Source organism: Spermophilus citellus, assembly GCF_964194105.1.
Source record: "Spermophilus citellus genome assembly, chromosome: 4".
Classification (NCBI taxonomy): Eukaryota; Metazoa; Chordata; class Mammalia; order Rodentia; family Sciuridae; genus Spermophilus; species Spermophilus citellus.
In genome coordinates, this window is record NC_138185.1 from 23,353,815 (window position 1) to 23,368,119 (window position 14,305).

A 14,305-nucleotide genomic window follows, 5' to 3' on the forward strand; every position below is an offset into this window, starting at 1 on the left:
AAAGACAAAAAAGTATTCAAGAGAATGTAACTGAAAGGCAGGAATATTGTAGAAATGAAGGCAGGCCAATTCAGATCGCCAAGAGGCACTGAATGCAGGGCGGAGTAGGAGTGTGAACTTTACCTTGTGGATCTGGGCTGCAGGCCAGCCACCTGCAAGTCAAATATTTGGCTCCTACAGTGTTTACAGAGTTAATTCAGTTTTTGAATAGGTAATACATGAACAGGATACAAAATTCAAAGGGCTTTAAAGGTACAGTAAGTCTCTTTCTTCCAGAGACAGAGATTATTAATAGTATTTTGTTTTTAATCAGAGTGTTTAAAAGTCAGAGCTAACATTAAAAGAAAAAAGTCTTGGGGAAGAGGGGTGGGGGGCACCTACCCAGCCTGTCTCCTCATCACATTTCCTGTTACTCTCTGTTGCTTTCCTGACTGCAAAGCAGAATGCTGTTTTTATGCCTGTAGTATTTCTAACAGTAGAACCATGTTATTCTATGTGCTTGTCTCCTCAAAACGAGATATCAGGTGTTTATACCTTTAGTTTGTGGGCAACAGAGAACACATGTGCGCCATTAATCCAAAAATTCAAGAGGGCAATAATGAATCCTGGGGTCAGAGGCAGAGGGAAGTCTTTATCAGAAAAACTTGAGTTTTTCAACCAGCTGGAGGTGTTGAGGAAGGCAGTCTTCTGACTCTTAAAGACAAGGAAATGCCCTATAGCCATCACATATACACTCAGGATATTAGATCACCCTTTACATAATCTGCAGTAATTCCCTGTTTTAGATCATGAAGCCCTCAGGCTGAATAAACCTTACTCTTACAAATATCCTTGCTCAGTTTTGTCTTAAAAATAAATACTGAGGAGAGTTATTTGGGAATTATCTGCCAAAATTTAAAATGGATTTAACCTAATTACCTGACATTTCCACTTTTAGAAATTTAGAATTTATGAAACTTCTCACATAAAATACCTAGAATATGTATTCCAGGATGTTTATTAAAGCATTGATTGTAAAAGAAAAAATGAAAGAAAACCCTCAAATAGTCATCAACAGGATGCTAGATTCAATAAGTTATGGTTTATCCAAAAAATTGGATACTATACAACCATTAAGATGAATGTAAGTGCTTTAATTATTTAAGGAACAATGTATGTAGGTATTTTATGTGTATAAAAAAGAGAAAATATGGGCTGGGGATGTGGCTCAAGCGGTAGCGCGCTCGCCTGGCATGCGTGCGGCCCGGGTTCGATCCTCAGCACCACATACCAACAAAGATGTTGTGTCCGCCGAGAACTAAAAAATAAATATTAAAAATTCTCTCTCTCTCTCTCACTCTCTCTTAAAAAAAAAAGAGAAAATATATTTGCATACATATGTATTAGTAAATAGATGTCTGGAAGGGTATGTGAGGCACTAGTATACCATTTGTCTCTATGAAGAACTTGGTGACTTGGGCACGAGTGGGAATGAGACACACTTCTCACTATGAATCCTATGTCTCTTTTAAATGTTGTATGATGTGTTTGTATTATCTATGTCAAAATAGTAGTATTTTTAAAGTAAACATATAAATGCCAAATTGTAACATCATAAACTTATACTACCGTTAACAACAAACTGATATTAACTCAAAGATTAAACTCAGGAATGCTTCATAATTCAAGTCACAAAGTCTTCTTATCATCTTACCCAAGTTCCACTTCATTTGTTGCTGGGAATCCTAGAATGCATTTTCCCCCATAGAAAGTATTTGAGATGGTTTTGGGTTTCTTGGTTATGTCAAAATCCAAAGAACCCAAAAAGCAGATGAACTCTAGGCCTGTTAACCTGAGTGCCGCAGGAGGAGTCAGGGGGAACCACTCCTGGCTTCTACTAAGGGATCCAGAGTTCACTTCTATTGCATCCCCACTAGCAGAACTCTTCCTCTACCCCAGCCAGAAGAGAAGAAGACTCGGGTGCAAGTTCTTGGCATAGGAAGAGGCCTGGGCTTGAATATCAACCAGCTAGGAATTCATGGTGGCAGGGTGGACTTGGTTTAGTAACCATCCTGATTCACATCCTAGTACTACTTACCAGATGAATATCTTTTTGGACCTATAACTTATGTCCTTTATCTGTTAGGTGTGATAATAGTAGTGTCTTTCTTACAGTGTTAAATGATGAATTCCTGTTATGGATTCATCCATGTTACACGTGCCTTACAAACAATGAGTGCTTAATCATTTTTTGTGGGTTGGTTTTTGTTTTGCTGTTGCCTTTTTGCTTCTTGTTTTTTAAAACATTTAGAGATAAATTGTCACATAATTTGGAAGCTTTCTTAGTATACCCTTCCTCACCCTTTTCCCTATCTCCCCTTCAAGAGCTAATCACTATTTTGCAATTGGTGTGTTCTTAATAAATATAGGCCAGGCTTTGCATGGGGTTATGTTTGCAGGAAGACACCCCATTTACAGGTGCTCTAACCATTCCCTGCTTTCTCTCATTGATCAGGTGGTGAGCTATGCCCCTTTTACACTCTTCCCCTCACTGGTCCCCAGTGCCCTGTTGGAGCAGGCCTATGCTGTGCAGATGGATTTCAACCTTCTAGTGGATGCTGTCAGTCAGAACTCTGCCTTTTTGGAGCAAACTCTCTCCAGGTAATGGGAAGTGAGGCTTGGGGATCCAGGAGCTGCTAGAAGCTGCTAGAAGCTCTTGGAGGTTCAGGAAGCTGCTGGAAGACTGGGATGACATGAGATGTTGCTATGTTAGTGACTTGGGGTAAAGGTCAAATATCCCACAGGAAAAACAAGCAACAATAGTATAAGAGTCAGGAAAGCTAGCTTCTAATCCTGGCTCTACTGCTTATTTATATTGCCTCACAAAAGACCCTTTCCTTCTCTGGGCCTCACTATCTTCATCTAAAATATGGGAGTTTGGCTTAAATTTAAGGTCCCTGACAGTGCTAACATTCTGTGACTCTGTAATCCATGACCACCACTTTGAAGAATGAAATTTCCATTTAGAATTAGGGACAATTGGCCTAGTTTTAGAGGAAATTCAAGGATAGGGAAGATTATTGGGCTTAAAGTGAGATTTCCTATATCTTCCTCTAAGCAGTGTCCCTATCTTGTCCCCTCAGGCCTCTTATCTTTGGGTAATATAGGATAAAGACTGGGCCACACTCAGGACAAGAGGAAACAATCCCTGAAATGATTCACCCCACTCACCCCTTTCTGTTTCTTCTCCCTAGATTTTTTTTTTAATTTATCTTTTTTTTCCTCTCCCTAGGTTTTTTTGTCCAGATTCTTGGATAAGTGAAATTTCTTGATTTATTTTAGAATGAGATACAAATAAGTCCGTTATTTTATCAGAGCATGGTAACACATGCCTGTAATCCCCACTATTTGGGAGGGAAGCAGGAAGCAAAGAGTTCAAGGCCAGCATGGGCAATTTAACAAGACTCTGTTTCAAAGTAAAATAAAAATGGCTTAAGATGTACTTCATGGTAGAGCAATCCCCATTATCTCTCTCTCTCCCATGTATTCTCTCTCACACAACATTTATATTTTTAGAATTAAGTATATAAATATTATAGATATAATTGCAATTATGATATATAATTGCATGTCTTTGATTAATTTTTCTTTTTAAAAATATTTTTAGTTGTAGATGGACACAATGCCTTTATTTTATTTATATTTATATGGTGCTGAGGATTGAACCCAGTGCCTCACATGTGCCAGGTAAGTGCTCTACCACTGAGCCATAACCCCAGTCCTGATTAATGTTTCAACAGACAACTAGGTTATTTTGTTAGAGACAAAAATCTAATAACATGCATTTGGTGTGTGAGTGAGTCTGATAGGGATCTTTTTTTTTTTAATCTTTTTTTTTTTTGAGAGAGAGAGAGAGAGAGAGAGAATTTTAATATTTATTTTTTAGTTTTTGGCGGACACAACATCTTTGTTTTTGTATGTGGTGCTGAGGATCGAACCCGGGCCGCATGCATGCCAGGCGAGCGCACTACCGCTTGAGCCACATCCCCAGCCCCCTGATAAGGGATCTTAATGATAAAGAAGTTTGGAAACTATTGACTTGGAGCCAAAAACCCGATGAGTCATGCATGTATGAACCCTACCAACACCTTCTTTCTCAGAATGGGCCCAGCTCTGTACCTGAATTGTGGGATATATAAACAGCCTGGCTTATGGCTTTTACCCTAACCATGTGACTTATGTGGGAAATCTTCCCTCCATCTCTGTAACCCCTATCTTCCTTGTTCCTTTCTCCTCTAACACACACACAACACCCTAGCTCCTAAAGAGAACAGCCTCTTTGAGCTTGGGATTGAAAGGGAATATATCTTCAGAAAAGGGAAAATGTTTCACAGTTTACCTGGAGGCACTGGGCACTCTCCTCCTCACCAAGGATTGAGATAGTCCCAATGAGAAAACTAACCCTTGTGACAGAGCTGACCAGGAGCAGAGGAATTTCAGGGCATGCCTGAGGTACTTGGCTCCTCCCACTCTCTGCAGCCTGGTCTCTATAACTAAGTGAGCCTACAAGTCAGGCTTGGGCAGGCCAGCAGAGTCCACCCTGAATCTTGAGAGGCAATAAGTGTCGTATTACCGAGCTGTATACTCGTGCCTGTGCCTTTTCTTAAGGCTCCAGAAAGCCGTACTGGATGGGTGCCTACTACACATGTCACAGCAGCACACTGAATTATGCCCACTAAGACACAGTCCCACCTTGGTGTAGTTTATAGACCAACAGGAGAGGGCTGGGGATGTGGCTCAGTGGTAGTGCACTTGCCTAGCATGCATAAAACCTTGGGTTCAATGCCCAGCATGACAAAAGGAAAAGAAAAAAACAGGAGAGATGACACTAATCACTATATAAATAAAATGGAAAGTTGCAATAGCCATCAATGCGGTAATATAAAGGTGCTGTGAGAGCACCTAGCAGGGGGATCTGATCCAGGTAGCAAAGGTTCCTCTGAGGAAATCACCTCATCCGAGGACTGATTGAAAAAGAAACCAGGATATTTAGTTTGGGTTTGTGAAATCTTACTGGAACATACGGGTCACTGTCCTCAGAGCTCTTGTGGACAGGGAGAAGAAAATGTGTCCTGGGAGGAACCCGAGGGTAGGGGAAGCTATGGAGAGGTAACATCAAGTCAGTCAGAAAGCTCACCAGCCATTAGAGTTCTTCAAGTATTTGAATAGTAGTTATACCACATGCCATTTTTTAAAATATATTTTTTAGTTGTAGATGGACACAATACCTTTATTTTGTTTATTCTTTTTTTATGAGGTGCTGAGGATTGAATCTAGTTCCTCACACATGCAAGACAAGCACTATACCACGCCACAACCCCGGCCTATCACATGCCATTTTTTAGTTCTTTTTTGGGACCAGAAGAATATATTAAATTTTTGCATGTAATGTCTCATTTACTCTTCACCACAATTCTATAAGTACAATTATTTTTCTTTTCATTTTATAGTTGAATAAACTTAAATACAGAAAGGCAAAAAGAATGTGAGGTTGCCTAATAATAGGTGATAGACCTGGGATTCGAGCCTGGGTCATCTGGCTGTAGGGTTGAATTCTTAACCATTATTCCTTTTTTTTAATATCTTTATTTTATTTTTATGTGATGCTGAGGATCAAACCCAGTACCTCATGCATGGTAGGCGAGCACTCTACCTCTGAGCCACGACCCCAGCTCTTAACCATTATTCTTTACAAGATTGGAATGGGTATTCAAGTTTTGGCCAGAAGACCCATAGGGGATTCAGGGACCAATGAATGGGAGCAAGATTCCTTGATCTTTAAGGTCCCAGGTAGCCTGGAAAATGTTCTGTTTCCTCCTCCAGCACCATCAAAATGGACAACTTTACTGCTCATCTCTTTGACATCTACAAACAAGTCTTGGGAGAAGGCATTGCCCAGGTAACCATTCCCAGCCCCTCCCCAAGTCTGGGGCCTGCCCCCTCATCTCTCGTGTTTTGTTTTGCTTGTTTTTGTTTGTTTTGTTTTTACCAGAAGAATTTGGTGCAGGCCTTGATTTCATGTGGATCTCTCTCTCACTGGTCCTCACTGAGTCTGTATATCCCAGCAATTCTGGGATGACCAGAATAATGATCCTGCTGGGTTTGGGAATATTAGTTAGTGCATCTTACCTCTACATGGAATTCATGGTACCTGTCTGTCTGTAACTAAATTATAAGAGGCAGCCCTTGGGCAGATGCCTCAGCCTTCAGTTTTTCCCACAGACTGTGTTCCTAGGTCTGAACCGCTCAGACTACATGTTCCAGCGCAGCGCAGATGGCTCCCCAGCCCTGAAACAGATTGAAATCAACACTATCTCTGCCAGCTTTGGGGGCCTGGCCTCCCGTACTCCAGCCGTGCACCAGTAGGTTTCTTGGGTGGCTGTGGGCCAGCCTGATGGAGGTTCAATCACTGGTTGAACCAAGGATCTCCATGACTGTGCCTTCCTGGGCCCTAGGTCATGGGTTCTGCCTACCTACACACATCCTGTGTCCTGCAGCACAGTTTCCACTTGTAATCAGGTTCTTAGTATGTCAGGGAGAGAAGGGACCTCATGGCTCATCTAGTCCTACTTATCTGGTCATTAAGCAAGTCAGTGTTCCAGAGAGAGGAACAGAATCTGCAAGGGGCTTGCAGTGAGAAAGAATTTAACATGTCTGAAATCATGAAAGGAATTCTGAATCTAAGGTAGAGAGGAATGTAGGAGCTTCCATGTGATGGTTGGGTCACAGTAGTAGCGATTCCTAGCCAGCAGATATTCCAGGTTGCTGTGATTCCAGATGGACTGCAGCAGCATTCCAGGAGGCACCTGAGGGCCCAGGGGAAGGGACTTCAGCTCACTTGAGCCTCAACAGCTCCTGTGGGCACGTACATCAAGGATCAGGGTGAGAGCAGCTCAGCATATTTCAGCTAAAGTAGATCCTGTAAGAAGTGATGGTAAGAAGCTTTTAAGTATGCACATGATTATTCAAGTAATGTTTCTATGAGGTCAAGGGCAGAGAGGTCTTCTGGTCAATCCAATAACTGAACAGCCATCTCTCTTCCAACAGACATGTTCTTAATGTCCTGAGCAAGACCAAAGAAGCTGCGAAGATCCTCTCCAATAATCCCAGCAAGGGACTGGCCCTGGGGATTGCCAAAGCCTGGGAGCTCTATGGCTCAGCCAAGTAAGGATGTAGAAAAAAAATGGCAGCTCTTTTACTGCTTTAGATTCAGCATTCATGGGTCCAGCATCTTCTCTTTTGCTTGACATCGTTAGGGAATGAAGGGATTTTGCTAAGAACAGAAACTTAGATGTTTAAGTGCCAAAGTTTTGTTTTGGGCTTCCTCCCCATACCTCCATCCCTGTACCAGAGATTGAACCCAGGGGTGCTCTACCACTGAGCCACATCCCCAGCCCTTTTTCTTTTTTGAGACAGGGTCTCACTGAATCGCTGAGGCTGGCCTTTAACCGTCCATCCTTTTGCCTCAGCCTTCCAAGTAGCTGGAATTATATATGTGTACTTGGGCTTCCTTTTTAAATATGCAATGGTATTGGCTAGAGATAATATTCCTCTTGGTGACTGCCTCTTGCTGCAATGCAGCTGTGCCACCTAGGGTTAGAGAGACAGCTCTACGGCTAGGCTCTAAGTTCTCCTTTTCTTCATAGTTTTCCTGCCTGCTTCCCAATAATCAGCTCTGACTTTTTTTTTTCGCCCTTTTCTTTTTGTGGTGCCAGGGATCACCCCAGGGCCTTGAGAATGCTAGGCAAGTGTTACACTCCTGCGCTACACCCCTGGCCCCTTCTCCTACTTTCACTGCTCTCAGGGTGTTTGATTTTGGAATGCTCCCCTGTCATCCCCATATCTCCTTTCTAATTTTCTGTGCTTTGGAGAAACAAGTGATCCATGTTGTTATGATTATGTCTAAAGAGCAGGAGGGCCTCTTGGATGAGTAATTGCATAAGCTTTGGCTTGGGAATTTTATGGTATCCATTTTAACTGCTTAGAGGCATTTTTTGCTTTCTTCCTATTTCTCAACCATGTTCCAGATGTCTGAAGATACTAGGTAAGTGATGAAAGATAATTGAGGGATTATAATACTAACAGTTATTGCAATGTTCATATAGCATTAACAATTATCCCTTAAAGAGCACTTACTAGTGCCATACCTTAGAGCATTTTCTGGTGCCCAAGTGATTTACATACAGGATTTCATGGAATCCTCATGACAAATACTCCTGAGGTAGGTACTATTCATCTCCCCTGTTTTATAGAAGAGGAAACTGAGTTTCAGAGAAGTGAAGTGACTTGTTCAAGTCAAATGGTGAGTAGGTGGCAGAATCCAGAGTCTATCTCCCTCCAGAACCTGTATTTGTTTGTGTGTATGTGTGCGTGTGGAGAGTTTTTTGTGGTACAGGGGAGCTCTACCACTGAACTATCTCCCCAGCCCTTTTCATTGTTAATTTTGAGATAAGGTTTCACCAAGTTACTGAGGCTGGCCTCAAACTTTCAGTCCTCCGTGTTTCACCACCTGAGTAGCTGGAGAGCCTGTATTCTTTTTTTTTTTTTTTTTTAAAGAGAGAGAAAAGAGAGAGAGAGAATTTTTTAATATTTAGTTTGCAGTTTTCGGTGGACACAACATCTTTATTTTATTTTTATGTGGTGCTGAGGATGGAACCCAGCGCCCCGTGCATGCCAGGCGAGCGCGTTACCACTTGAGCCACATCCCCAGTCCAAAGCCTGTATTCTTAATCATACTATTACCTCCAAGAGAGTATCTGTGGGCTTGCTAAACTTCACTAGGATCCAAAAAGAACAACAACAACAACAAAAAAATCAGACTATAAGCATTCAGAGGCCATCAGACAATTATTCTGTCAAGTAGAACTCCTGGTTAGGTTGCATTTTGAGAGAGTGAAGCCAGGGGATGAGTCAACTGGTGAGCTGCTGATGGACAAACACTATAGAGGGCTCCTGCCAGGCTGTGAATAGCATGAAGAGAAAAGACTTATTGCCCAGAATTGAACACTGGTGGGTAGGAGCTATTCATCTTACGCAGCACCTAAGCTGGAACTGGTTTCTGCCATTATGAGTAGAAAAAGGCTCCGCTGATTCAGCACAATGGCCTTGGCAAGTCATTTCTTTTTTCTGAGATTTAGTTTTCTTATTTGTAAAGTAGAAGTGATAATAATACCTAAAATGGTGGAAGTGAGAATTAAATAAGGCCATGGACCTGAAAAATGCTTTAAAAATTCAGTGTGGATCATGTGGTTCATTTGATGATGATGGTGGTGGTGGTGGTGGTGGTGATGATGATGATGATGATGATGATAAAAATAGCTACTATTGAATTTTATTTAACACAAGAAACTGAGGCTCAGAAAGGTTTAGTAACTTGCCTAAAGTTGTGTAACTAGTAAGTTTAGAATTTATCTGCCTCTAAAACCTGAGTTCTCTCTACTACACTAGTATGGATTGAAAAACCGAGCTTAACATTTGTAAAGATGAATTTTCATTAGTTATCTCATGCTTTTTAAGATTTTTTTTAAAGGAAGGCTAGACAATTAATTATGATTTCAATTTAGACAAACTCTAGGGTCTATGATTAGAATGAATAGAATAAGAAAAATGCTTAAAAAGTTGGGAACTATGATCTGATTAACTATGATCTATCTCCTCAGCACCTTGGAAATTCAGGGTCCAGAGAAAGAAACACTTGTTTTAGGACACATCACAAGTCTCTTTCAGAGGCATGAGTAGCATTGAGAGGTCCTGTCTCCAAGCTATCATGCTAGAACCACTTAACCACCTTCCTTAGGTGACAATTTTTGTAGTCTTCCTTGGTTCCAACTGCTCATAACTAAAGGAAGGAAGAGATACAATGTTTCTTGGTCTAATGCCCATTGTTTGTCAGGTGGCAGGCTGAATTAATTAGCCAGAGCATGCAATTCCACTTTAACCTTCAGCCTCCAGCCTTCCTCCTCCATGGCTTCTAGGAAGCAGTTCAGCCTGGGCCAGATGCCACCTCCCACTCATACCTACCCATGTGCAGAGCATTTCAGTGGTTCATAGTGCAAAATGAAGAACAAGACCTTTGTCCCTCCGGACTCTCTCAGAGCAAGATGGCTTAAGAGAGCATCACTTCTAACTTGTCTCTAAGATGCCCAGCTCAAAGCCAAGACTCAGCTTAATGTCACATCTGGCTTCATGAGATTTCAGGTGGGCTGGGATAGGGGACATTTTAGGATCTGTATTTTGGCCAAGTGGAAAGAAGTCAGGAAAACAGAGTTTAGTCCAAGAGGTTCAGCTAAGATGGGGAAAAACAAAGACAAAGAGATAAGAGGCCCAGTACAGGAGGTCAGGAACATACACTTAGCATCCTCAACCAATGTTCCCAATGGTCTCAGCAAGATACAACAGGCACAAAGCAGTACAATTTCAGTAAAAATGGAGTTTGGTATTATAAGCATTGGCTTTATGAGGCTGGTGGCTCATAAAGGTTTTTTAAGAGTAGGCCTTTTTTGACACTGAAAATATCTGAACTGGCAGCTCAAACAGATAGTTCTCTGCATAAGCTTTACCTTGAGTTCTCAAGCCCCTGTTTCTTTAAGAAACACATGGATAAAGAAAGAGGAAGAGGCCCAGTAAGCCACTTTGAACCCATTAGTACTGTGAGATGAAACATGGTCCTGTGGACATCACAGAAATGTTGGGAAGCCCCAGGTGATAATGCCTTATTTGTAGTTAGATCTGTGGCTTTCTGTAGGGATCTGTCTAGCTCTTCTAAAGTTTTATGCAAAAACCACAATTGTTTTTACTTTGTACCAGGGATTAAACCTAGGAGTGCTTACCCCTGAGCCACATCCCCAGCCCTTTTTATTTTTTATTTTGAGACAGGTTCTCACTAAGTTGCCTAGGGCCTTGCTAAGTTTCTGAGGCTGGCCTCATATTTGCAATCCTCCTGCCTCAGCCTCCTGAGTTGCCCATGTCTAGCTACACTCTTTTCTTTTTTTTTTTCTTTTAGTTGTAGATGGACTCAATACCCTTATTTTATTTATTGTTTTTATATGGTGCTCAGGATTGAACTCAGTGCCTCACATGTGCTAGGCAAGCACTCTATCACTGAGCTACAATCCTAGCCTCACACTCTTTTATTATATGTTTACAATCTAGTAATGGAATCACTTGTACTTGACCCCCAGCATTATTTATTTACAAAATATTCAACAGTCTTACCTGTTTCTTCTTCTGGATTTTGGAATCATTATGTTCTGTTGTAAGAAAAAAAATCCTCTTGGGTTTTTGAGATGGGTTTAAATCTAAAATTGACATCATTATAATTTTTTCCCTTTATTTATTTTTTTAATTTTTCCTTTAAGGAAGAGTGTAAGTTGCCTAGGCTAGCCTTCAATTTGTAATTCTCTTATCTCAGCTTCTCAAGAACCTGGGACTTTAGGCATGTGCCACATGCCCAACTATTACTGTATTACATATACCCACTAGAGAAGGGGTAGAGACATCTCCATATACTCCAAGTTTCCTGTTATCAGAAAATAAGATGTTATAGCCTTAGGTGTCTATGCCTGAGTTAATCCCAAATTAAGGTAGCATCTACTCTTTCAGGGAAACTGTTTTATTCTTATGGGGGGGCGGGGGAGAAAGGGTAAACTCTATAGCAGCCTCAGGCCATTTGTGTTCTTTCTCCAGTGCTCAGGTGCTACTGATTGCTCAAGAGAAGGAAAGGAACATATTTGACCAGCGTGCCATAGAGAATGAGTTACTAGCCAAGTAAGTATGTGGTCCCAATGGGAAGGGCCACTCAGAACACAGCATCCGCTCCTTCTGACTCTTGTCCATCTTTCCCAGGAAGATCCATGTAATCCGGCGAAGATTTGAAGATGTCTCTGAAAAGGGGTCTCTAGACCAAGACCGAAGGTTGTTTATGTAAGCATCCCCAAAGATCCACTAGCCGATTTGTTCATGAAACCCTCTTTCCCCAAATGATCTTTCCTTCTGGATGGGATAGATGGTTTGTTTTCTTTTTTCCTAATTTCTGAAATATTCTTCAGGACATTTTGGAGAAAGGCCAAGCAAACTGCTTCTAAAGGGTTGTCTCATAACTGATGACATCTGGATAAGGATGTATGTCATCCTTAAAGATAACCTTTGTTTTCATACTCCTCTGAGCTCTGCAAAGTTTTCTTGCCCCTTTTGGAAGCTGGTCAAGTCCAGCCTAAGCAGTTGGGCTGGAGAGTCAGGGAAGCAGAGGGCCAGCTGGCTTATTCTGTGATTTATCTGGATTCCATTCTCTGAGATTGGGCCTGGATTTGTCTTCCAAGCCAGGCCTTGCCCTTCCCTCCATGGGCCACTACAAAGTGACCACAGGTTTGGAAATTTGTGATTGTTAAAGTTAAAATCTCCATGGAATTTCTCAATACCACTTAATTTTTAAAAATCTTTTTTATGTATTTTTTTTTTTTTAGTTGTCGATGGACCTTTATTTTATTCATTTATTTGTATGTGGTGCTGAGAATCGAACCCAGTGCCTCACACATGCTAGGCAAGTACTGTACCACTGAGCCACAACCCCAGCCCTTACTTTTTTTTTTTTTAAATAAAACACAGTGGCTTACTTTCTAGATAAACCAATACTATCAAATAGGTCAAAGAAAAGGGGAAGAAATTTAAAGGTAGTCTTTTTCTTTTTGTAGTACTGGGGGTTGAACCCAGGGCCTTGTACATGTGAGGCAGGCACTCTACCAGCTAAGCTATATCCCCAGCCCAAGTCTGTATTTTAATTAGACTCATTTTTGCACCTCATCCCACCCCACCACTTTAAGAAATCTTAGGTTTCAGCTACTTTAAGCAGTGGAAATACAAGTTCGTGTTTGTTTGGGGCACCAGGGAATAAACCTGGGGATGCTTTACCACTGAGCTACATCCCCAGCCCTTTTTAGATTTTGAGACAGGGTCTCGCAAAATCGCTTAAGGCTGGCCTTGAACTTACAATTTATCTGCCTCAGCTTCCCAAGTTTCTGCGATTACAGGTGTGCACTACCGCATCTGACTAAAGTCTGTTTTTCTATGCATGGTAATATGATTCTGCTTCTCAGTCATTTTGAGGCCATGTGATTTTGAATTTACCTGATTTGATTCCAGTTACCTTCCTGTTTCCCTGTAGTCTCCTTAGAATGACTCTAGATGTAGAATATTCTAAAACATTCCATATTGGACATCTCTGTGTTTTTAGTGAAAGCACTGGTAGTGTAGGTATCTCCTTTCAGTAGTTCCAGTGAACCCCAGCCCAGGTCCTATGGACTGACTTTCAGAAAAGCCAAATGCATTTTGATATAATCTGAAATTGATTGAACCACTGAACACGTCAGTTACAATTTAACAACAATAGCTTTTTCTGTTATGTTCTAGGGATGGCCAGGAAATTGCTGTGGTTTACTTCCGGGACGGCTACATGCCAACTCAGTACAGTACACAGGTTGGTATTTTTCTGTTAGATAATTCTTTGCCTCCTGGGACTTACCCCAACCTAGAAGTCACAACAACCAGGGTTTTTCTGAGTCTTAGCTTCAATTTCTCCTCAGGGAACTTGCTGTTGGAACTTCCTCCCCTCCTGCAAGTGTGTCTACCTCTCATTCTGCAAACACACTGTCCTTTAGAATCAGCATCCTCAGGAATTTAGTGCTTTAGCCACTCACATTTTTCTAGAGATGGGCTGGCAGATGTTTAAAAACTATCTTTCTGGGCATAAAAGTACCAGCTTATAACATTTGTTGATTTCTCTAGTACAATTTTGAGCTCCCCAGATCAACATCTCTGAACACAGAGTCAGGAAGAGAAGGGTACAGTCAGCTCTCACTAGCTGATGCAAGCTAGCTCCACACCACTGATCATTTTCTTCTTCTTTACCGCTCCTTTATCTGAGTCAGAAAGTTTTTATCATCTGTCCATTCATGTTCATGGAAGTAATGATGTTACTTCATGTTGTTATCCTACCATGTCATTGAAATTATTTACCACATTCATTATATCACTTAACTATTGCCCTGTGAAGCATATAGTTACCCCCATTACACAGATGGAGAAACTAAGGTTTGGAGAAATGCAGAGACTTATCTAAGGTCCCACAGGAAGTTTCCAGGCTTCCTGACCTTCAGGCCAATAGTGTATTGTATCCTGGTATTCCCAGGTTACCATTCTTCTGCCTCCTCCTAACGTACATACCATGGAGAGACTTAAGAAGCCCCGCTTTCACTTAAGAGAAGGTAAAGGA

General features: G+C 41.3%; 1 protein-coding gene across 5 annotated transcripts in view; it reads left to right on the top strand.

Annotated features, from left to right (window-relative positions):
• GSS (glutathione synthetase) overlaps positions 1-14,305 on the top strand; it is a 29,105-nt gene that overhangs the window by 9,116 nt on the left and 5,684 nt on the right. For all 5 annotated transcript variants that reach the window (XM_081292473.1, XM_081292474.1, XM_081292476.1 and 2 more), the window contains exons 3-9: positions 2,495-2,640; positions 5,863-5,938; positions 6,262-6,401; positions 7,087-7,203; positions 11,725-11,805; positions 11,884-11,961; positions 13,444-13,510. In XM_081292473.1, the coding sequence (XP_081148599.1) occupies positions 2,495-2,640; positions 5,863-5,938; positions 6,262-6,401; positions 7,087-7,203; positions 11,725-11,805; positions 11,884-11,961; positions 13,444-13,510 (705 nt within the window). The remainder of the gene's footprint in view (positions 1-2,494; positions 2,641-5,862; positions 5,939-6,261; positions 6,402-7,086; positions 7,204-11,724; positions 11,806-11,883; positions 11,962-13,443; positions 13,511-14,305) is intronic.